Consider the following 24879-nt stretch of genomic DNA (forward strand, 5'->3'; position numbering starts at 1 on the left):
TGAGGGAGACTGAGGGGCTCAAAAGCCCCCTTCAGGAGCAGGCCATTAGTAGTAGTAGGAGAGAAAGAGAAAGTAGTAGCACATTGTGTGGCAGAGAGGGTCTCGGTCTATCAAGTCCTGAATCGCAGAGGTTGCGTAGCAGGAAGTGTCTGAGAGGGAAGCTTGGCCTCTGGCGACCTTCTCTGCAGAGGGTGCACAGCGGGAAGCCAGGACAAGAAGTTTTTGCTTCCTGGAGGCTGTCGCAGGTGGCGAGCGGGCACCTTAGGGCCTCAAGGTTTCTGGTGGCTGGCATGCACCAGAGAACCTTTGGAGCAACGAGGGCTCAATTATCAGACGGTGCGGGTGGCGGCAAACTGGAAGAAGAGGTTTGCCACATCGTGAGAAGCCAAAGGAAGAAAAATCCTGCAAGCGGCGAGATGAAGAGAAGGTCACATCTTACAGAGTGACTTCCCAGCGTGTGTGTGACCCAGGAGTGCTCCTTGCCGCTCGCCTATGCAAGGAAATATTCAGCGAGTGAGGCACATTTGCGTGTGACTAACTTGAAAAGCATTTTTGAATCCTCGGCTATGACAGCAGAGCAAAAGCAGCCCTAGCGAACGAGCAAGTGATTTACAAGGTACTTTTGAATACCGAAATCATAAAAAAGCAGCAAACTCATATTATACAAAAGCCAAAAGACTAATGTTATAAATGTGAGTCTATGTAAACACCAGCACTATAAAGAGGCGACATTGTTAAAAGGGAACACCTACACGCTTTGCCCAAGCCAAGAGAGACAAATCGATAGTTACAAAGCCTCATATCTGGCCAACACCGGCAGGGGTCTATTGGAAGACTCCTAAACAGTGCCAATTGTTGCTCATATGTTACACTATGGTGAAAGTTGGTGTAAACTCACATTATCCAAGTCCATGGAAGAGAATTACATGACCCTTAGCATGTTAGTCATTGATTACTTGTGTGGTGGGGAAACAGTGTCACAAAGGCTGCCCTTCTGTGAGAGAGGGAGAGGAGCATTATTGTGAGAAGATTGTTAAAGAGCACTAACATAAATCTTGTTTTCCCTAAAGAGTTGTTGAGGCTGCAATTTGTTGAAGAATTTGAAGTTCTGGTGAAACATTCATCAAATGATATTTAACCTCAAAACCACTTGTGGTTGTCAATTGCTGTTCAGGCAGGGCAGTGTAACAGAACTGCAAACTGTTTGAGGAGTGAGCCTAGCATGCCCCAGAGGAAGTAGTATAAGTGCTTAAAAGGGGTACTGATGAATACAATGTATGTTGAAGGTGATATTAAAGGCATTAGTGGCATAAATCATCCTGACCAAGACAATTATTGTTGTTGATGAATTATTCAAAGAAGGGCAAGAACCTTCTATTTTACAAGTTGTAACTTTGTTGACAAGTTGATGTTTTTGCAAGTGGAGTTGGAACCTTTTGTTGACAAAGTGGAACTACATCAAACCGAGTTTGAACTTTATATTTACAAGATGATGTTGTAACGGACTGTGATTGAACATACTCTTACGTCCAGTTCCCTTTCCTCCATACTGCATGGAGCGTCCCTTCGTAGGGACGGGAGACGGAACCTTTTTCCCCAGAAAAATCTTTCTTCCCCTTAAAATTTAGAGGCGTCTGGGGGTGCGGCCCTCAGAGCATGCGCTGCTCTGACTGCGCCACACCTCAGTCCCCTTTTCCACATCTACGGGAACGGGCCGAATTCACCAGTGCTCCTGGGTTTGGCTTCGGCCATGTAATTCCACGCGCAGATACCTTATCTGTCTGTCTTTTTTCATTCAGGTCCTCGGGCGTCAGGCTTCTCTCCGGCGCAGGTCGACTTCAACAGGGTTCAGCAGGTGTCCAGCCTGTGCAGGGCTCTTTCCTACAACCGACTCTTCCCCCCCCCCCCCCCCCCCCCACAGCCTTTGCCTCCGCTGTCTTGGCCCCGACCACGGCTACCAAGGTTGTACCCCGTGCAACAAGCTTTCTTCGAGGGCTCTGAAGAACAGACTGGTTAAGTGGAGGGTGTTTCCCTCGAGAGGTCGTCTCCAGAGGACCTGAAGGATTTCGTCAAACATCGATCAAGGCCCAAGGTAGGTCCACTCTTTTTTTCCAGCGCACCCCGCAAGGCAGACTCCTTTCCAAGGACTTGCCCAAGCGGTAGGAACCTCCTATGGTTCTCATACCAGTAAGAGTACCGAGGCTAATCCAGACACCGGCCGACAGGCCGAGGGGGTCAGTAGATGCTCCTGGTGACGGTGCTGAGGGACCGAAAGGTTCTTTTACTGGGTGTTCACCCCAGGGGCTACGCCCTTGGACCGGCAGCATGTCGGAGGGGGCACCTATATGCAGCGCTACCGGCAACTCCATCGAGGGCGAAACGCTTACCAGGCCTCGACCTGAGGTGCAGGGTAGGCCTCATGATCCACACTCGAGTCTTGGACGAGGCTGGGCCCAGTGAGCCAAGCAACACAATGTCGGCACGTGGAAGGCAGCTCGACAAGATGGCAGCCACGCCAGACAATATAGAGGCCCGTCCGGAACCACACCAAGGAAGGGAGCAGGTGGAGGAAAGAGTGTCAAGTTAGGACTGGTGTCAACCGGGTATGTGGCCTATATCCGTCATTTGTGCAGGGCAGGTTCCCGCTGCATCTATAGGCAGCGCATGCAACGGCCCCAGCAACTGCCCGCTACCCCGTCAATATCACCTACCACCCCTCTGGCCTGTGAGGACAGGTTCTTTGAAGAGTTCCTCGGGCCCATGAGATCTCCTCAGATCTTCAATGATGCCATCAGGGACTTGCTCCCTCTGTCCGCGCCCATAGTCATTCCTCCTATAGCTCCAGCGCCGCAGGCCCCAGTGCAGCACCCGCTGCCTGCTTCGGCCCCCCAGATGCGGTTCCGTACCAGCCTCCGGTCTCCACACCTCCGCCTTTGGCGTCCAACACTCCTCCACCGGCGCTGGACCACCCGGACACCGACGAGGAAGAGGACCCAGACACACAATCGTCAGCCAAGGCCGTCCACAAACGACTTGCAAGGCTGGTAGAGTACTTGGCCCTTCCTCAACTCGAGGTCTAACAACCAGAGGAGGGGGTGCTCGCTGAGGTCCTCTCGCTACGCCCCTCGGCTAGAAAGGGGGTCCCGATGCAAAAGGACATTGTCGCCTTGGCCAAAAAGCGGTGTCTCATACCCCACTCGGTCCAGCTGATCGATCGACGCCTGGACGCCAAGTACAGGCAAATGGAGGGGATACACTCCTGCTGTCGGCCCTTCCTCGGCCTCAACTTTCAGGGATTGCTGTGGGATCACTCTACTACAAACTTCAGTTGTCCTCGGTCCCCTCGTCCTCGGCGCTGCTAGGTAAGGAGATCATCTTGGAGGCGCACAGGAAAAAGCTCTATTCCAACGCTTTGCTGCATCTTCGTCAAGCCGACACGGATGCCATGCTAGCAGCCGTTCACCAGAAGCTTTGGCCGGAAATAGCAGACTTCCTTCCAGAACTTCCAGTGCATAGCCAGTCACGTTTCAAGGCTGGCAGAGGCCCAAATGGTGGTGCAAGACATCATGGAGTACACCGTGGCCCACATTGACACCTCTGGCTGGGCCATATGCATAGCCACGGACAGGAGGACGACGGCCTGGCTCAGTGTTTCTAAATTTAACCCAGACGTTCAGGAACGCATATTAGACCTGCCTTTCGAAAGGGCCTTTCATAAGGAGGGTTCTGCGGCTTCCAAGTGCGGAGGTGCAGGCAGCCTGACCATTCGCCGACTCAACATCGGCGCATACAACAAAAAGGAAGGGGGATGGGGATACGGGCTTTTTCCAGTCCCCCTCCTCTGCACAGCCGCAGAAGGAAAGAAGGCATGACGTGCCCCTTTGGGTCCACATGTCTCCGGGGGGTGGGCAGGCTTGCTCTCCACACACATTTCTGGTGTGAGAATTGCGCGAACCCCTGGATACTCTTGGTAGTATCCACGGTGTACCACCTACCTATCCTTCCTTTCCTTTCCTCCCTCCTCCCCTCCCACAGATTTGGACAGCAACTCTTGCAAGTCCCCAGCCTCTCAGCAAGGATTGTGCTTCTGCTCCAGGATGTTCGCCATTCAGAAGAAGAAGCAGGCTGGCCTGAGAGTTGTGCTGGACCTTTCCACCCTCAACCTCTCCCTACCTCTACAAAAATTCATGGTCATGCCAGCATAGCGGAGACATTGTGCAAGGGAGACTGGATCTGAAGGACGTGTATCTATACGTCCTGAGTTGGCAGCCCCATCGTTGTTTTCTACGATTCAGAATCCTGGCCTACTGCTTCCAATACAAGGTACTTCCCTTCGGCCTCAGCTCAGCCCCAGGGTGTTTACCAGGCTCATGAATACAGTGGCGGCCCTCCTCAGGGCCCAGGGCCACCACATCTACCTGTACTTCGACGGCTAGCTTTTCAGGGTGACATCTCCGGAAGCGGTGCACCACACTTCCCACGCTCTTATGAGCACACTGCACGACGTTGGCTTTTCGCTCAACCTCAAGAAGTACCAGCTGCAGCCTACGCAGACTGACTTTCCTGGGACTCATCTTGGACACATGCTCTGAGAAGGTTTTCCCCGCTGGACAAGATCATGGCCATCAAGAGGGCCACTGCTCACTTCCTCAGCTGAGAAGTGACATCTGCCTGGTGGTACCAACACCTACTGGGTCTCATGGCAGCAGTCCTATTGGCCGTCCCCCACACGAGACTCCGGATGAGTCTGCACTTCGCAGCATCATGGAATAATGAGCGGGGCTCTCAGGCAGAGCTGGTCAACGTTCCTCCTTCTCCACACCTGGACCTCGCATGGTGGTCCAGGGACTGCAACCTGCAGATGGGCAAGCCTTTCCGGCAGCCGGCCTGTAGGTCAACATCACTACGGGGACTCCTCTCTAGAGGGTGGGGGGGGGGGCCCTCTGAACAACCACAGCATCCAGGAGTACCATATCAATTGGCTGGAACTAAAGGCCATCTGGCTAGCGCTCAGAGCCTTCCTTACGGTTATTGGGGGCAAGGTCGTCCTCATTCAGACAGACAACTCGACCAGCATTTTCTATGTCAACAAGCAGGGAGGTACGAGATCCAATCCACTGTGCAGACTTGCTGTCAGCAAGTGGCAATGGGCCCTGGAGAACATCTACCTCACAACGGTCCACCTCCCAGCCAACTTGGGGGCGAACAGGCTGAGCAGACTGGGAACGGACAATTACGTGTGGCAATTGAAGGACCAGATGCTGCTGGAGATCTGCAGCAGATGGGGGAAAGGGGGCCCCTCCCCAAGTGGATCTCTTTGCCTCCTGGGATAACGAAGTGCCAATAGTTCAAGTCATGGCATGGGCAGGGCCCCGGCTCCCTGGGCTACACTTTTCAGATTCAATGGAACTGCATGACCGCATACGCCTTTCTGCCCACACCACTGGTCCACAGGATGATTTGCAAGATAAATGAGTCTTGCCTCCTCAGCGTCATACGGATAGCTCCATGGTGGCCAGCAAGGCCATGGTTCTCGGAGCTGCTCATCCTCTCGGAGAGAAAACCCATCCACCTTCTGATGGGCCCAGCAGCTCTTCTGGCGCAACAGGGGGGGCAGGGTCTTCCCCCCCCCACTCCCCCCAGAAATTAGCCCTCACAGCAGGTCACACTAGGGCACCTCCGCCTCTCGCAAGCTAACCTAGAGATCATACAGGGTGCTGGGTGGAAAGAGCAAGGCTACCAGGACCCAGTATAAGAGTAAGTGGACTAGGTTCTGTCACTGGGCAGACTCCAAGGAGATCGACCCCCTTTGCACGTACGCTGGACAACGTGCTCTCCTTCTCTGCCCACCTCGCTCACTGGTGTGCAGGTTGAAACTTGCTGCACGTATTTGGCGGCCATAGGAGCCTACAGAAATTCAGAGGAAAAGATTTTCCTCTTCCAACCCGATGGTCAAGAAGCATTTGACGGGCCTTGCCAGACTCTACCCGCCCATCAATAGACCACACCCGGTGTGAGACCTCAACGTAGGGTTGGGTGTCCTGGCGCACAAATCGTTTGAGCTAATGGTGTCTGCGGACATCAGGCTGGTCACCATTTCTGACGGCCTTGCCAGTAGGCCTCACTTCGGCTTGCAGAGTCAGCGAAATCCAGGTGCTAGTCGCCTCAGAGCCTTGTACTACTTTTCACAAGGATAGGGTAGTCTTGCGGACACACCCAGCGTTCCTACCTAAGGTAGCTCCCGCTTTCCATCTAAGTGCTGCCTACGTTCTTTGCCGACCCTAAGGAGGAGGCTCTGAGGGCTCTGCACAGCCTGGAGGTCAGGAGTGCCCTGAGATTCTACTTGTACAGGACCAAGGGCTTCCACAAGTCGGACACTCTGTTACCTTCGGCCAGGCATCCAAGGCCTCTATAGCATGATGGATGGTTGCGGCCATCACGGAAGCATAGGAGTGGCAGCATAAGCCACTTCCAGCGACTATGCACGCCCATGCGGTCAGAGCCAAGGCCACGACCATTGCATTCCAGCGGCAGGTCTCGTGGCAAGTTATAAGTAGGGCGGCCACCTGGGCCACCCCTTTGGCTTTCTGCAAGCATGACTGTTTGGACGCCGGCTCTAGATCAGACGCAGCTTTTGGACATGCGGTTCCCCGAAACCTATTTGCTTAAGGAGGGTCTCCTCTCCACCCTAGGGCTTCACTCGGTTGTAATCGCCCATGCAAGGGGCGGGACGTAAGGGTAATTATAAGTGACTCACCGTAGTGACTAACATACTCTTAATCCCCTTTCCTCCATACGTCCCACCTCCCCCCAACCCCCAATAAAACTGTTATTGGGCAATGTTGTCGACGCGTCTTATGGTGGTTGAGGTGTGGCGCCGGGTGGGGGGGGGGGGGGCAGAGTCAGGGCAGCGCATGTTCCCAGGGCCGCACCCCTGCACTGCTCTAAATTTAAAGGAGAAGGTTTTATCTGGTGAAAAAGGTTCTGTCTCGCATCCCTAGGAAGGGACGCCCCATGCAGTATGGAGGAAAGGGGACTAAGAGTACGTTAGTCACACCGGTGAGTAACTTATAATTTATTGTGAATCAGGATTTCCTGGTTTTCTTTTCTTAAACTATGAAAAAGAATCACATTTGAACGTGGGGAAGGAGTGTTTGCCCAAAATGCAAAGAGACTGTGGTGATTTTAAAAATTCAATAATTGTTGAGAATTGCTATCAATTTCCTTGTTTATTTGCTGTATCTGTAAGTGTGAGGGACAGGCATCCTTTGTTAGTGTTTGCTTTAGTTTATTTTAGGTAGGATTATCTTTTCCACAGTAGGGATAGTGAGGCGTTCTTCCAAGCTAATTTCCTAATAAAATGTAATTTGTTAATAAGTCTTCACAAAGTTGTCCATCTCACATTCCAGACTCTTCTAAATAGCTGGAATGTCTCAGAAAAGATTCCATTTACTACTATTCTAGCCATGGGATTGTCATAGACAGAAGCTACCCACTGACGGATATTGTTCCCAAGCCCAAATCTCTACAACACCCCCATAAACTGCCACTCCACCCAGTTTCTGAATCTAAAGCTAGTAGACGGTGTTAAGGTAGATTTCTAGAATCTGATCTGATGGACAGATTTTAGGATGCCACGCTAGTTATAATGAACAGTGCAACTCTGAGGTTAGCCAAAGCCCAATCCAGATAAACATGGTAAGCAGTCAAGGTTCCTCTCAGGAGAGTGAAAGTCTGGTCATTGGTCTACAAAGAGTCCACACTTTGAAGCACACAATAATTCAATTCAGACACCAATGTATGTATTCTAGGCCTTACACCCTAAAACAATGAAACAATGAAACAAACATGTGATACTATCACACAATACTCAATAATACACTTACTTTACAACATTTATATTGCGCAGCCTTGGACCCATGGGCGTTAGGGCGCTAATGTGACAGACAACAACATGAAACAAAAAAAAAGAGAGGGATCCTATTAGAGTATGAGAAAAGTCAAGTGTTCAGTTTTTTCTTAAAACTAGTAAGCAGTTCTTGATCCCGCAAATCTGGAGCGTTCCAGGCCACAGGGGCTGACGTGGTGAAGGCTCCTTTTCCTATCTTCTTAGACTTGCTTCTAGGAATGGTCATTAAATTCTGAAAGCTAGACCTGAGGGGCGGTTATTTGATTTATTAGAAATCGAAACTTGTAGATAATTTGGCATTAAGCCTAGTCTAAATTTCAAGGTTATTGTTAATAACCGAAAGAGAATTTGAGAGGCTACAGGGAGCCAATGCAAGGACCTCCTTGCTTGAGATACATGATTGCGGATGAATCCGACCACTATTCTAACAGCCCCATTTTGCACCACTTGGAGTCTGTTAATAACGTCTTAGCTGGACCCGATGAGAAGGCTGCCACAATAGTCGAGCTTCGATCCCATAATGGCTCTAGCTACAGACACAGCGTTTGCTTGGGAAATAAAAGGGCGCAAGTGAGCAAGTAATTTTATAAAGTAGATCGCTGAGGAGACCAGACTTCTCATGTGAGCTTTCATGTCCAGGTGCTGAACAAACACTACATCGAAGGTTTTAACTTTCCTCTGTGGTTTGATCACATTGCTTAGGTGAAATTCCGAGTAGAGTGGTCCCAGCTTCTTGATCATAGATTGCGTGCCAACCAACATTAATTCAATTTTATCCGTGTTAATGGCAAAGTTATTTTCAATCATCCACTCTTCTACTACAGAATATACTGTTGAGTTCCTCCTCGTCAAGAGCGTGGGAGCCTGCCAAAGGGACCAGACACTGGGTGTTGTCGGTGTAGTTGGTAAACACTCCCTCGCGTTCCAAGGTGTCAAAGAACGGGGCGATAAAAATGTTAGATAGAAGGGGACAGGCATAGCGTCTTAAAATGCATTCAATTACCTAAATCGGCAAAGGAGGTAAGTGATGTAGTAAAGATGGAACCAAGTTGGGTACAATCTTTAAAATAATTGGGCCTTGTGCCCAAATGTCACAGGAGCCACAATGCTTCTCCTGAAAATGTATCTGTATCAGGTAAATTACTTGTGTTGGTGATTGATAAAAAGAAGAGATGCAACAAATTTACTAGGTTAGTCAAATGTGTTCTCATCTTTCAGATGCTACTATACAGGTTCAACAACCACAAGGCAGTGGAATTGAATGGCATGGTACAAAGAGACTTGTTTTCAATTTTATCCTATGGGGGACAGCAGGGGAGACAAATGCTTTGCATTTACTTACCCCCCTGACTCCCGATTTTTCCAGATTTGAGTCTACTGGGGGTTGCTGGAGGTTGGATTTCCTGCCATTGGTTCTGTTTAGAGGTGCCCAGGACCTGTGGGTGCAAGGATTCCTACAGTTGGGCCAGGAGCAGAGTGCAGCCGTTGGCAATGAAGAAATGCAAGATTCACAAAGCAGCACTCTTCAGGACATTTCAAAGGATGGGAGAAAGCGATTTCCAGCGACTGCCACCGAACACAGACAATGGCAGGCGTACTTTCAGTTGCGGTTGCCGAAGTTCTTCCAGGATAGGATCGCTTCAGGCTGGGAGGTGACCACCAAAGGTCTGGGTGCAAACGTGGAACGGCGAGTGTTCGGACGAGGTTGCCTACTGGAGAGCTGGACATTCCACTGGGTATTTCAGGGATTCTTCCGAAAGCTCAGGATGACTGGATTCTCGAACACATTGACACTGGTTGGTCACACCAGTCCAGGTGTTTAATGCACCCAACAGAGCCTTTGCAGATCAAGTAATCAAACAGGGATTCATTGGGCTAGACACAAGAAGGTATGCCAGGCATCCTCAGGAGCCTTCTTAGGATCCTCAATCGGCTTTTCGACCACAAGGGATTCTTGGCTCCAAAACTAATCTGAAGAAATGGCTGTAGGAGTGCTCTTATCCAGAATCCACCCTGAAAGCGAGTCCAAGCCCACCAATTGAAAGGATCTGCACCGTTCAAACAGGCAGTAGTTGTCCAATCAGGGACAACTATTGGTTTCACTCATGCCTCACACCTAGGGACTATGGCTCCACAAAAGTGGAATGGGACTAGACCTTCCCACTCAGGGCCACACACCAAGGCAGCACTAGCCCGCGAAAGCAGCAGCTTTCCCGGGCAAGTGCATGACCTTATATGGGATTTCCTGACCAGGCAAGGAAGGAAGAAAGCCAATCTAAAATATGGCCAAAGAACAAGTGAAAATCTTGTGGCGTGGCCATTTTAGGGGACTAGCCACGTTTAAACATGAACGTGCACATAGGAAATAACATTGTGTAAAATAAAATAAAACGTCTTCTCACACCAGCTTATCTTTAGACACACTTAAAAGGAACCAAAAATTACAACTGTAAAAGTTAGGGTGAAACAAAAATATCCCCATTGCACTGCTTCTTAAGATGCTGTGTGAAGTGGTACAAAGTTACAAAAATGTAAATGATAAAAGGGAAACCGTTTCCCAGTACTGATAGTCTGAAGGACTGATGAGTTTCCCTATAATAAATGAACCAAAGGCAAGTGAATCTAAAGGCTTTACTTCCCCCTCAGTCAGAACTGGTTAAATAAAACCACAGCAAGATCCAGCAGAGGCTGCCCCCGGCACCTGGGGTACCGCAGGCCCCTGACTAGCCTCTGTAAGAAGAGGAAGCGTCATCTGACTGCAAAGACTAGTGGGGTGTGTCTGTGCTCCTGCTCTCTATATGGCAGAGAGGCACATAGGACCCCAGCTAAGATTCTCTATAGGGTAGCGCAGGTCGAGTAATCTAGGCCTAGCTTCTCAGGAGGTGATGCGGGCTGGTTCTAAAGTACAGTGTAGTCCCCAAGCACCCACAAAGGAATGTCCACACAGTGTATTAGTGAAAATAGTCTTTATATAATTAAGGTTCAAGGTTATATACACAATCACAATAACTCACTTTGTGCTCAGTTAATCTACAATGGCAAATATATACAGTTCTAAGTGGTACCACAATTATCAGATTTCATTAAAGTGCATCAACTGTACTCTGGTAAAATGTCACACAAATCAATTAAGGTAAGCAACAATAGACATAGGAGGAAAGCAGTTGGTTAGAACAACTGGCAGAATACTGGCCCCTACAGCTAGACAGTTCTGTGTGGAGATCCCCCTAACCCCCCCCCCCCCCCCAACCTGGGCAACCTGTAAAATAAAGATACACTTCAAGCCCAGTCCATATATTGTTCAATGATTCTTATTTCCTTCTAAAGTGTTTCTACCACCCCAAAGTACCTGGAATAGCAGAGTTCCTCGAGGAGGCGTCAATGGATCTTTCTTGAGTGACTCCCTTTAAAGCCGGAGCCACGGATTGTTGATGGGCCTCGAAGATGGTGAACTTGGCGTCGATGATCCTCGAAAGGTTTGGTGGCGTCGAAGCAGCAGCTTTGGTCCTGGCGGTGCTCGTTGACGAGTCGAAGACGTCCTGCAAGGAAGAGGCGTGCGGGGCACCTCAATGCCGATAGTTTAGGAACGCAAAAGAGTTTGAAGAACTGTGGCCCTGCAAGGGCGTTGAGTCGTCTGGCGTCTCTACAGTCTTTGGGTGGCGGGAAACCCACCGGAGGATGCTCCTCGGCGCGACGAAGGCCTGGCCTTCTCCGGCGGGATAAGGCGGTCGGCGATGCGGACGAGCGCGTCTGGGAATCGAATGTCTTAATCAATGGAGCGTTGCTGCTCCGGTCGTCAACGGCACAACGTCAAGCAGTCCCCGCTTCTGGGCAACTAATTTTACGGGCCTCCAGCGGTTATAGAAAACCTGCAAACCCTGGTCAACGGTGGACCGCTGTCCGGTGCTTCTCTTCGTTTCTCATCGGTGGTCCCCGTCTCCGGCTGACAGTCTTTCGTAGGCTGACTTCCAGGGCGCTTCAGCGAAGGTTAGCAGTGCACGATCGTCCCTCCATAGCTTGGGAAGAGGGCGCCTAAGCAGGTCCTCTCTGGATCAGTTCTTGAAGACACAGCAGCTTTCAGATCGACGAAGTAGAGCAGCAGCAATACTTCTCTTCCAGCAGGCCATCAAGGTTAAGCTTCAGTTTCAATGTCTGTTTCAACTCCAGCTTCTGAACGATTTCTAGCAGTGAGAGGCCCCCAGATATACTAGTTGATCTCCCATTCATTCTGCTTGGTCACACTCAGGCAACCAATCACTCAGAAGGGCATTCAGTCAGTCAGCAATCAGGCGCACAGTGCATTCACGCTTTCTTCTCCATCCAGACACTCAACACAGAATGTGGATTCGGGCCGGTACCACACCATTCAACACTACACACTGTATTCATACCAGTTTCGGGCAGGGCTTTCTCAGTCATTGTGTCAAACAGCAGATGCCAGACATCCAGAACACAGAATGTGTATTCGTCACACACTCCATTCACCCAAGTCCCACCCATAGGCATACCCACAACATAGTCGTTGGGAAGGCTCCAGCCAGTCTGGTCGGCACTTCCCCACACTACCCTATTTGGAACTTCCACTCAACAGCCAGTCAGGGGGAAGGGACAGAGTCAGGGCCTCCCGGGACTTCGGGAATCCAAGGTAACAGTCGATGGAAGGCAACAGGCCACAGGGACCATCTTGTTTCCATCAGGAATCTGATTCCAATGACGGGGCCTAGGCATCCCAAAATGGAGGACGCTCAGGGCACCTGTGAAGTGCTGCCACAAGCCCGTACCCTGCTGTGCCCAAAAACATACACTAGGGGCACTGGGTTGTACCCCCACCCATGGGTGCCATAAGGATATCCCATGGGTCTGTACACCTAACCAAAAGAGCTGAACTGCCAGGAGTCCCACATGAACTACTGCGTGGAAAACACGACAGAACACATGATAAAAAAACCAGTAAAGGACAAGGATATTTCAAGCATCACACCGACACCACCACGTCGGGACCCGAATACACACGGACATTGATACAGAGATGGTCATGGAAACCGACGAAGATGAGGCCTTCGTCCCAAGCCCCTCATATTCTCTCTAACAGTTAGAGGTGGGATCGTACCAATTGATCTCCAGGTCCTCCCCGCTGTTCCAGCTGGTGCCTGTGGAAACCAAGCTTCCTATGTCGGCAACGAGAGTTCAAGAGGAAGACTATTATGGCGGTTCCCTTTTTGGACGTCATTTGGGAGGAAGGCCTAGCCCTCATGAAGAACCCATGCACGCCTCCAAACAAAACAGGTTGGAGAAGAAATACAGGGTGCCGGACTCTGCGCCCGACTGCTTATGGTCACAACCGTCACTGGACTCTGTGGTGTCGGCTGCCACAAGGAAACTTTCGGCCAGCCTGGCTTCTGCATTATCAGATTCCACAGACGACGAGGGGAAGAAGATGGATGCCATGGGAGTCAGATACACAGGGGCATCCACGATCAAGGCGGCTAATGTCTTGCTATCTTGGCCCAATACGGCCGGGAGCTTTGGTACAAGCATGCCTTATCCTGGAATTCCTCCTGGACGACAAGAAAATTGAGGCTCTTGCCCTCTTTCAAGTAGGGGAGGTGGTGTCGGAACATGCCATTACAGTGGCAGTGGACATCGTCGACATGGTCTTCCGGCAGATGGGAAATGGAGTCTGCCTTTGGCAGGTATGGTTGAAGGCTGCAAGTTTTCGCAGGACTTTCATGCGAAGGTGCTGGACATGCCCTTCAGCACAAATCAGTTCGAGAAGGCGGTCAATGAATCCCATTAAACCATAAAGACGGAGACGGCACGTTCCCTTGGTGCTCTACAGCAGCATTGTTCGTCTTTTTGCTCCTCCAGAGGAAAATCAAGCAGATCATCCAAGGGATACTCCACATCATACAGGCAACCTCCATGATCCTCCACGCAGGAAGCCTGCAGGGGTTGCTTCCAGACCTAAGTTAGCAGAGGTAAGCAGCGATGTCGCCCGCAGGGTGCCAGCGCCAAAGCAAGCCTGAACCAGCCAAGACGTCGGGCTCCCACTCGTGCACCCAGGTGGGAGGCCGGCTGACTAAGTTTATCAGCCAGTGGAAGATGATCACCGACAGATGAGTGCTGGATGCTTTCGCCCAGAACACACCTTGGAGTTCCAACGCAGGTGCCCTCGTATTCCACTTGTTGCCCATCAGGAGTAGCCCATCCCTCAGCTCCTGGAAGTACGAGCCATGTTACGGAAAGGGGCAATAGATTCCCCAACGACTACAGAGCTCTAAAGTCTATTCCAGATACTTTCTGGTTAGAAAGAAGACCGGGGGTTGGATGCCCGTCCTCGACCAGTGCCGTCTAAACTAGTACTTAAGCCCAAAAATTCAGGATGGTCATGTTGCAACACATGCTCGGCCAATTGGAGGAAGGGGATTTCTTGACGTTGAATCTAGAGGATGCGTACATCCACAGGAAACATTGGAAGTTCCTACGGTTTGCGGTACAAGTCCAACACTACCAGTTCAAGACCTTACCTTTCGGCCTAACGTTGGCCCCAAGGGTGTTCACAAAATGACTGGCCCCGGTGGCGGCCCACCTGTATACCCGTACCTGGACCGTGGGCTGATACGAGCCCACTCCCCGGAACTAGCCGACGAGCACACAAAGGAGACCGTCCAGTTACTGACAGAACTGGCGTGCTCTGTGAACTATCCAAAGTCCTGCTTAATGCCATCGCAGAACGCACTGCTACTCAGTGCCAGACTCAACACAGTGGCTTGCCTGGCATCCCCCTCGGAGGAGAGGCTAGCAGCCATTCAAGGGAGAGGCTGCAACTGTCATTGGCCAAGACAGCCACAGTTCGGGCCATCAAGTCTTTGCTGGGCATGATGTCCAGGAGATGGTCACCACTGACACCTCTCTCGGAGGTTGGGGAGCCCACACTGAACATCTACACGCCAGAGGTCTGTGGCTTCCGGAGAAGGATCCGCACATCGACATCCCAGATTTACTAGTCTTTTACTACAGTCTGAGAGGCGAGGCAGTGAGTATCTTCATGGACAACACCACCATGTTCTACATCAGGAAACAAGGGAGCACTCTATCCCCAGTGCTCTACAAGGAAGCTCGGTACTGGGGATTGGGCCATCGGACAGGGGATGTTCCTCGTCCCGTTCCACCTGGCAGGCATCGAGAACACATCGCCGACTCCCTCAGCAGGGAGCTGCGCTCCTGCCACGAGTGGGAACTTCATTGGGATCAGATGGGCCGTCTGTTCGTCAAATGTGACAGACCCCTGATCTATACTTTTTTTCCACGGCTATGAACTCAAAATTCCAAAGGTTTGCCAGCAGGTTCACCAACCGAGGAGCATGGGGAACGAGTTCTCCTTCCTGTGGGAAGGTTTGTGTCATTACATCTTTCCCCGGTTCCTCTCCTGCTACGTGTGATCAACACACTGTGTCTACAAGATGATGCTCATCGCTCTGGCGTGGGTGAGGCCATTTTGGTATCCGGACCTACTCAGCCTGTCAGTGTGTCCCTCAGTGAAGTTGCCGGTACTTCCGGATCTCTGAACCTAAGAGCATGGCTCCTGCAGCCCTAATTTGGAGATTATGAGTTGGCAGTGGACTGCAGGGAGGTTCTCGCCAAAGCCAGGGTGTCATAGACTCTAAAGTGCTGCAGCCAGGGATCCAGATGAGGCAAGTACTAGGCATTTTTACGCATGAAAATCTTGTAAATACGCCAGCTTTATTATTTTCCTGGGTACATTTAAACACAGGTTTAGAGCAGAGGGCTGTGCAAAGGTCGGGTTACTTGACAGAAACAAGGCTTCTTGTGATTTTTATCTACGTGGATGTAATTGCAAGCCACGTCTGAAACAATGTATTTCTCTGAAGCCTTTCAAAAAAATTAACTGCACACTGATAAAAGGAATAGCTTCTTTCCATTCATCTTTAGAAGCACTGTGCATGTTTTCCTAGAAATTTAGGATTATATAATTAAATTGAAAACTAAATTGCAATTAAGATAATTCTTTTATTTTTTTTAATAAGTCATGTTTTTTTTCCAGTGAAAGCAAACCAGTATTGCACAATTGTATTTTTCAGAGTTCCGGTTTTCCACTTTTAATTTAATTTAGTCTAATTACAAAAAGTGTGTAAAATGATGACTATGAAGATTCTAGTTTACATCCATTCAACCTTGCAGTCAATGGGGTACATTACTATAAATGGTCAGTGGCAGCAGAGTCTTTGCTCAAGGGTGAGTAATTGTCATTACACTGATCACAGGTGTTATAAGCTCTCAAATCTTCAATGCTACAAATAAAATATCCAATACCTGACTCTCAAAGTGCAAGCACTGTTCAGAAACAAACAAATGGAAGTTACATTGGTAATTGGAATAGAAACTCAGCAAAACCTGTCCCTGTGATAATCCAGATAGGTATTTAACTTTATGTAACGCTTCATAAATGGTTTGTCATACATCTAGGTACTGTGATCATTATACCTCAGTCGATACTGTTAACCAACCACTGGAGGATGTTAGCCGGTTGAGCACTCGTTGCTGCAATCTCTGCGTGATCTGTGGGTTCGAATCCTGGCAAGTCCAACTCAGCCTTTCATCCTTTCGAGGTCGATAAAGGAGTACCGACTTTGGTTTGGTGGTAATTGTGATAAATATGTTCTATGTTCAGCGCTTTGCCAAAAGAGCTATATAAATAACCATTTGACCACTAGATTAGATATAGAATTTAGCATGGAGTCCTTGCCTCTCTGCACTGTTGTATCGTAACATTGGCATACCATTAGATAGTAATAGCTCTAGGAAATGAGGACTTTCATTAAACATCAAAAGACCATACTGCTATCGAATCTCAAAACACAATACAAATTCATGTATGCTTTACTATGTAATTGGCTAGGTTTCTGTGATTTCAACATTTTAAATATATACAGGCGAGATCAAATGGCCAGAAATCATGAAAGGTGTATTCTGTCACAATGCAGAAAGCTACCGCATAGTAATGATTTCCATACAGTTTTTTCACACGTCGGCTGGATGTCGCATACATTTTACGCTCTTGCGCAGGAGAAAAGTCATTTTTACTCTCTTAAAATGACATTTACACTCAAAGTTTAAAAATGGAGAGTAAAATACTCACACCTCAAAAACTTATATGGACCACTGGCTACAGCCATAAGTGCAAGCATTTTTTCTACATGGTGCCAGTCGTAGAAGATTACCCGTCCAAAGAGTCAGATTCTTCCGTACTTGCTGCCCTTAGCAAAAGCTGGACTGGCTTACACTACCATCAAGGTGCACCTGGCGGCCATCTCACGCTACAATAGATCCCCGGGTAGATCCTCGCTGTGGTCCCACAGACTCTTCAAGAAGGTCCTCATGTGGCTTTTTCAATCTTTCCCTCCGGTGAAGCCACCTGCCCCTTCATGGGATCTAAATGTGGTCCAGACAAGACTCATTAGGGGGGAGGGGCACCTTTAGAACCTATGCATCAAGCCCCACTCAAGCTTCTCTTTTGGATGACAGCAATCTTTGTGGCCATCACCTCAGCCAGACATGTGGTTGAGATGCAGGCCTTATCCTGCATGCAGCCGTATCTGATTTTCCACGAATCAAGGGTGGTACGGCTTACACGCCCCACTTTCATGCCGAAGGTTCCGTCGTAATTCCACCTAAACGAGCCTTTGGTATTGCTGGTTTCTTCCTGAAACCTTTGTTGCTGGCAGAGAGGGCCTTGCATTCGCGGGACGTTGCTTGTGCCTTGAAGCTCTACGTGACGTACACAAAGTTTTCGGAAGACTTCTCAATTGTTTGGAACTTTGGACCTGTGAACCATGGGCAGGCCTTGTCCAAGGCTTCATCTCAAGATGGCTCTCCGGCTGCATCATGCACTGTCATCGGCTGGCGAACTGGCCTCTGGCAGGCCGTCCGAAAGCCAACTCCATCAGAGCGATTGCTGCGACGACTGCGTTCCTTTCTGGTGTGCCCCCGTTCAACATCTGCAGGGCTGCAACGCTGAGGTCCACGCATACCTTGACAAAGTTCTACTGTGTCGACTGGGATTCCAGGGAGGAGTCCAGAGTCCACCAGGCAGTGCTACGGAACCTGGTCGCTTGAGGTGTGGCTGTTCCAGGGGTAAGTGATAATTGTTGAGCCTTGCCACCTCCCATGGCTGTGTAATGTGTACTGCTGTGTATTAGTTATTCATGAGCATGTGAATCCATGCCAGAACCCATGCTGGAGAAGGTTTAAGTTACTTACCTGTAACTATTGTTCTCCAGCAAGGGGTCTACCAGCATGGATTCACATGCGTACCCTCCCTCTGGCCCCTCTGCTGCTCTTAGTCATACTGCCACTTTATGTGCTTACCAAATCTGAAGATTGCTGCCAGAGGAGGGGCTTAGGGATAGGTCTGTCATTGTTTGGGGGCAGTATGTCCCAGAGGACAGTGATTGGCTTAGAGGAGAAATACAGTTTTAAAATGAAAGTGAAACATTTTTCTTTTACCGAGGATTCCCAGCCTGACTGGAAATATTCATGAGCATGTGAATCCTTGCCAGACCCATGCTGGAGAACAATAGTTACTGGTAAGTAACTTAACCTTTCTGCTAAGGAAGTTTATATTTAAAAAAATGTTGATCTTGAAAGCTTGGGTATTCTGGTCCAGACACTGAGATTTTGAGGGCATAGCCACTCGAACCAGCCAGGGTTTTCTCGCAATTGGAAATGTTTTGCATATTGGATTCACTTTTTGCACTGACTACCTACCTCTCATATCGGCCCTAATCAGTCATAGGATCTAGACCCGATTACAATATGACCAGTTCCTTAGCATAGAACTTTCATTTGACTCCCCTTCTCAAATCTCTTCTGTTTTCTCTCTACAGGCCTTGATCCAGGAACTGAACTTCTCTGCCTACCTCGGTCTACCAGCCTTCATGATCTCACTCTCGCATGGCAACAACAGCAACTTGGCCCGAATCCTCATCAACCACATTCATGGGGGGCATCACTCATCCATGGTATGTAGTGTTGGATACTAATGGAGGGTCGAAGGGGGGAGGCAAGGCAGGGAATTTAGTTTAGCATGCTCGCATGCTGAAACGGGTGTAATTATTCATTTTGTGGGTATTGTTGACTACAGGGCTACCAGATGGCACAGTCTAGAAGTTTCTTGGCAGAGATGTTTTTTGCTTACTGTTTTAGCAAAGGACATAGTCGAGTTGAGTTGCATAATTGCAGCAGAATACATTGTTGTAGTAGAATGGGAAATTTTCACTGCCCAGACTCTTGGGATCCCTTGCTGAGGGGGCCAGGGCATGGCCATCACCTTTGGATCCAGACCCTGGGGGTGGACCAATGCAGGAGGATCACCTGGGTCAGGGGTCCTCAGGGTATGGGAGAGGGACACCCTATGGCGAGACGCAGTATCTTGCCCTCTCCCCACCCCCCCTTTCCAATTCCCCCAAAAATCCTATTTTATGGGATATACCATCTTCCAAGACTCCACCCCCCCCACCCCAACTTCCTACACAAAAACACTAAGCTGAGGAACGGGTTGTCTACGGCTGAAAGTATTACCACCCATGCAATACATTGGACATGTCCCTCTAACAAAATCAGGCAGGGTCAGGCACTTGACTTTAATCATGCACACTGAATATCTATTAACTCTCACCACATGTTTAAAAGGTGGAAGAGTGAGACACACTTTGAGTAAGGTGGTGTACAATAAGGAGCAGTCCCTCCTGAGCTATGGCGAAGGAGAGGGACAAACGGATGGGTTCATCAGAAGGGGCAGGAAGCTGTTATTTCCGAAAAGCCCTGAGGATTGAGCACGACAGCCCAGCTGGAAGGGAGAAAGAGTGTTCTGAGTGCTACAAGGTTACCAGCCACCCTGTGGGTGAACGGCAGAGTTGGGGAGGTACGGAAGAGGCAGTGGTAAGAACCTTGACTCCTAGCATCAAAGGCGTGAAAGACGGAAAGCATCTTTCCATGACCAATGAGTTAAAGGAAGCAAAGAAAGCCTGATCTGTTTAATTGAAATGCTTGTGACAGTATCCGAGGGATGAAGGTTCTGAGAGAAAGTGAAGCCATTATTAATAATAATAATCTGGCATTTATATAGCGCTACGAACCCTCAGGTATCTGAGCGCTGCTTATTATTACCCACGGTGTGTGGTGCTCATTTATCGACCTCGGAAGGATGAAAGGCTGAGTTTGGCCTTGCCGGGATTCGAACCTGCGTTAGCAAGCTCTGCACGGGTGTCAAAGCGAGCGCTCTACTCGCTGTGCCACTTGACCGGCTAAGAACTGTGACTACGAAATTCAAAGTAGCAGAATGGTCCGGCAAAGTGAGATTGCCCAACCAAGTCTCTGTGAAACGTTTTCAAGCTGTAGAGGCAGCGGTAAGCAAGAGATGAGTGTTATGTGAAAAGCTCACAAACTGTTGAACTTGTGTGAAAGTGAAAGGAGGGCCCGAGCCCGACTGAGGGAGACCAGTTTGAAAAGCAAGTAAAACGTAACCAGTACATTTTCCAAAAGACATTGGAACTGAAGGAAAATATGTACAGTGGAAGTAAAGAAAGGAAAGAGGGTAGAAGTGGATGTGAGAGACAAAATCCTCCCAATTTTGAAAGTCTTAGACAGCGAAATCAAAATCCAAAAGGTAGTTTGAGCCCAGTTGAGGGCAACCTATAGTGAACTGTGATCAAATACTATACTTTCAAACTTTTTGTTGAACTGTGCAGGACCTTGAATGATGACCTGGACTTGGGTGAGAGGAACCCAAAAGGTTAAACCTGTGAACGTGTGACTTGGACTTGAATGGCCAAGAAGGCTCTGGAGTGCAGAACCAGCCGCCTAACTGTGTTTGCAAGCCAAAGTGTGTTCATCCATCAAGTGTTGCACCTAACCTAGTGCTGTACAACGTGGGGCCGAGAATTAATACTGATTTATATTGCCATTCTGACATTTCATTTCACTTCTGATTTTCCTTTTGTAGATACATAACCCTATATCACATTGGAGTGAGGGCAGGCATTGGGATTTTTGTTAGTTTAGGCCTTTATTGTTTGACTAAGACTGACTAGGACTGTTTATTATTTGATGGTCGCGATTACTCCCATCTTAGTTATAGGGCGGGACAGTTTTTCCAAACCCCTTGAATTTAACAAAGGTTTTGAAACTTGCAACTCTTTTGTTAGTGTCTACTTCTGATACCATGCCTCCCTTACAAAATGCAGTAGGTAGGTGTGTTATGGAACTGCGTGGATTACCACAGTAAACCGAGGTGCTGTGTGTTAGAGGTTCCTTGGTGAAATTGTGTGAATTGCTAGAATAGCAGGGAATGGAACAGGTAGAGGTTCTATAGACCAAATTATTCTTCTGACACAATGTTTCGCCTTGATCTATCAATGACGGCTTTGTTATAAGCCTTGTAAGAGACGGATAGGTTGGGTCCCTTGAGATACAGATGTTCTCTCAAGGTATATTAAGTGCCCGGTTTCCCTGTGCAAGCCTTCTCTTGTCTGGTTTTTTGGGCTCCACTTGTCTTTGCAATTCTAGTATAGCACAGCTTGCTGAACCGTGGGTTTTCCGTACTGGGAACTGTTGGAGAAATGTTACATTTGTGCAGCTTTTCCGCATATTGATATGATATGGCATTTATAACGTGTCTATGCACAATCAAGGCGCAACGAGGTAAAGGAAAGGGAACAGAGGGTGGACGGACAACTATCATACTAGGCCAGGTGTCATTAAGAGCGCGCAAGGGCATGGGAAGGGGGAAATGGGAAAGTGCGGGGGGGGGAGAGGGGGGACATTGCGGTACATGGGATATTGGAAATAAATATGCAATAAATAAAATACGGCCAGCAGGTGGCAAGTGCAAGGGTAAGTGCAGACATTGGGTGTCATATGCTGGTAGTGGGACTGTAGGGATACAGAAACAGTCCCCAAGAGCGGGGGTTGCCAGGAAGGCAGTGCAGGTGTGCGACTGGCAGGGGAGGGGACCTGGGCCCGAGATCAGAGGGTGGCCAGGGGCCAGTTAACGAGTGCAATTTCAGCCAGGAAGTCAGCAGGGGAGAGGAGGAAAAAAGCAGAAGCAAAGAGGTTTTGAGGTGCTTCTGGAACCGGAGATTAGTTTCAGGAAGGCAGGGAGGCTGTTCCAGAGGGAGGCCCCGGCCGAAGAAAGATCTACCACCAACTCGTTGCTTGGAGAAGCGGCTGACCCTGAGGGAGTTGGAAGCGGATGAGCGAAGAGCTCGCGAAGGCAGGTATTTCGGAAGAGAGAGTTGAAGGTATTGAGGCCCCAGAAGGCCTTGTGGACAATGCAGAGGGTTTTTAACTTAATCCTCTCAGCCAATGGAGAGATTTCATTCCTGGAGAGAAGATACCTGGGCTTGAGGCCAAGGACAAGTCTTGCAATCCTGTTCTGGTTGAGTTGCAGAGGGTGGAGAGTAGAAGCAGGCAGATTTAGAAAGAGACTGTTGCAATGGTCCAGCCTAGAGAGAACCAGAGCTCTGGAGACCTTGATCTTCTGGGGGAAGGAGAGGAAGGGAGGAATACCTCTGAGGTGCAGCTGGTAGTGTGACTTCTTAGAGACGTCAGAGATGTGAGGAGAGAAGGAGTGTGTGGAGTTGAAGATGACCCCGATGTTTTTAGCCTCACAAGTGGGATCAGGGAGAGGGCCAAGAGAGGCTGGCCAGAGAGTGATGGGAAAGGAGGGAGGGGGGGTGTGCGAATGAGGAGAATCTCGGTCTTACTAGCATTAAGGTGGAGATCATTGGAGGCACACCACACCTGGATGGCAGACGGTCGGAGATGAGAGAGGGAGAAGAGGTGGCTGAAGGTAACCTGAAAATGAGCGGAGTGTCATCCGCATAGCACTGGAAGTTGGGGCAGAGCGCAGCAATGCAGTGGGAGAGAAGTGATATCAATGGAACCCCCGGAATATCTGTCAGTTTGGTTTTGTGGCTGCTTTTTTGGCGAGTGGTTTTATTTTAACTAACCTGGTCAACACATGGTTAAAGGAGGGGTGTGATTGGTCCATCCCTATGGCTAGCTGCGCATGGAGTTTTTTTTCTCCCATTGTTTTTCCTTTGTTTTTCCTTGGTATAAAAGAGTGTTAGTCTGTTCTTTTTGTCTGGCAACATTTTCTATACTTTTTTGATGTACTTAGGACAGGCTGGTGGCAGTGGACCTTGTTTTACATTTTGTTCTGGTGCACTACCATGCACCGTCTTCTTTTTACCATGATGCCATTTTGGGGACCATATACTCAAAATGACTGCTTCTGTTTTAATTCCGGTTGTTTTGCCAACTTGCTTTTTGGCCAGCTTCCTGCCCTCTTAGGCCAGAAACCCCCAAGCAAGGGCATGCATTTTCACAAAACCAAGTCTTGGTTTTCCGGTTAGTGCTTTGATTGAAACTGTGATTGGGCGCCGTCTGGTCTCAATCCTAATTTCTTCTTGGACGTCTGTTGCTAGGCAAATAGTGGGCTGTCTATAATTGGACCGGTTTGAATGGTGTAGACCCTTCCCATTGTTGGGCTGGGCTAGCTCCCAGCCTGGACTTTGTATGAGGGGGTCTGGAGCCATTCTGGCGGTTGTCCACGGGCCCACAAGATTTTGTAGAGGGAAAATGATGCATAGAATAGCTGAAGGACTGCTGCTAAGGAAACCAGCATTGATGAAGCCATCCACCCTAGATCCCCTGCATAATCTCCAGCGACCACAAAAGCCCTTTTGTGCCTTACTCGCCTAGACCGTTGGCCCTAATCACTCAAGTTTCCTGAAATGCTGTCTTGCTGTTGGTTAGATGGTGGCTGACCATCAAAGGGGCATCAGCCTATCAGCCGACAGATGAACAGATTGAGAAGCCAAAAGGTCCAGCAGATATGTACGCGTCCTTGCTCCCTTAAAGACTGCGCCCAGGCACACCTTTTGTTTTGTTTGTTTTGTTTTTACATTTTGGAAAGCTATCGGCATTGCCATTCTTTGTTCCTAGCATATGCTCAATAGTGAAGTTGAAGCCTTGGACGCTTATGTACCACCTTAGCAAGTTAAGATTCGATCAATCGATGTGTATCGGCTACTTGAAGAGTATAAGGTCTGTCTGACTCTTGAAAGTAGACCCTATTAAGTAGGGTCTAAACCTCCTCATATACCACACTCTGGAGAATCAATTCCACAGTGGCCCACCTCCGCTCCTTACCTTTAATCGGATCGCTAATAGAACATAAAGGGTGTTCCTTACCCTTCTCACACAGCTGGTAAAACTCACCTATTTTAACATCAGCTTGCACCATGAAAGCTTTCTTGTAGTGGAGTCCTAAGAGCAGGAACTTGGCAAAGGGTAACTTTCAGCTCTGGATTAGCAGTGTTTTTCAAAACTACTGGTAAGCCACCCTATGTGGATTACACAGGTACACACTTTGTTTAATTTGACTCACATGGCAGCGTGACTGAGCAGTAAGGCTGAGACTGGGAGAGAGAGGATTGGTGTTTATTGCACTTGTCAAATACAGAAACTGCTAAGCAATGGATTGATATACATGTACAGGTGGACGCGGTGCACAAAATCCAGTTTTAGGCTACTGGCTAGACATGAAAAATCACTCTACCCCCCCCAACCCCCCATCAATTCTCCGCATAGACCCAGCACACCATTTCTTACTCACCAAGAGTCCAGTATCAATAGCTAGCACAGACTTTGCAAAGTTCACCCAACTACAAGCATAGTGTGACAAGGCTAGAACCCTCTCCCTGGGTGCTTGAGGGGGCGGGTGGGATTTGATCAAGAACCAACATTTGGGCCGAGTATTGCTTCACTAGAGCAGGCACCCATTCCTATTTTCCCTTGTGCCTACATGTTTGTGTGCAAAGCTGTCTCCTACCATAACTCTTAAATCAGATATTTGCCGGTGTTTCTCTTCTTGTTTGCAGATC

At 48.9% G+C, this 24879-nt stretch overlaps 1 protein-coding gene across 1 annotated transcript in view; it reads left to right on the forward strand.

Moving 5' to 3' along the window:
- The window catches only part of PRMT5 (protein arginine methyltransferase 5), a 630581-nt gene that overhangs the window by 278553 nt on the left and 327149 nt on the right, over positions 1 to 24879 (forward strand). The window contains exon 4 of the mRNA XM_069633848.1: positions 18817 to 18951. Within this exon, the coding sequence (XP_069489949.1) occupies positions 18817 to 18951 (135 nt within the window). The remainder of the gene's footprint in view (positions 1 to 18816; positions 18952 to 24879) is intronic.

The sequence above is a fragment of the Ambystoma mexicanum genome, chromosome 13 (assembly GCF_040938575.1).
Source record: "Ambystoma mexicanum isolate Mex_15411 chromosome 13, UKY_AmexF1_1, whole genome shotgun sequence".
NCBI lineage: Eukaryota > Metazoa > Chordata > Amphibia > Caudata > Ambystomatidae > Ambystoma > Ambystoma mexicanum.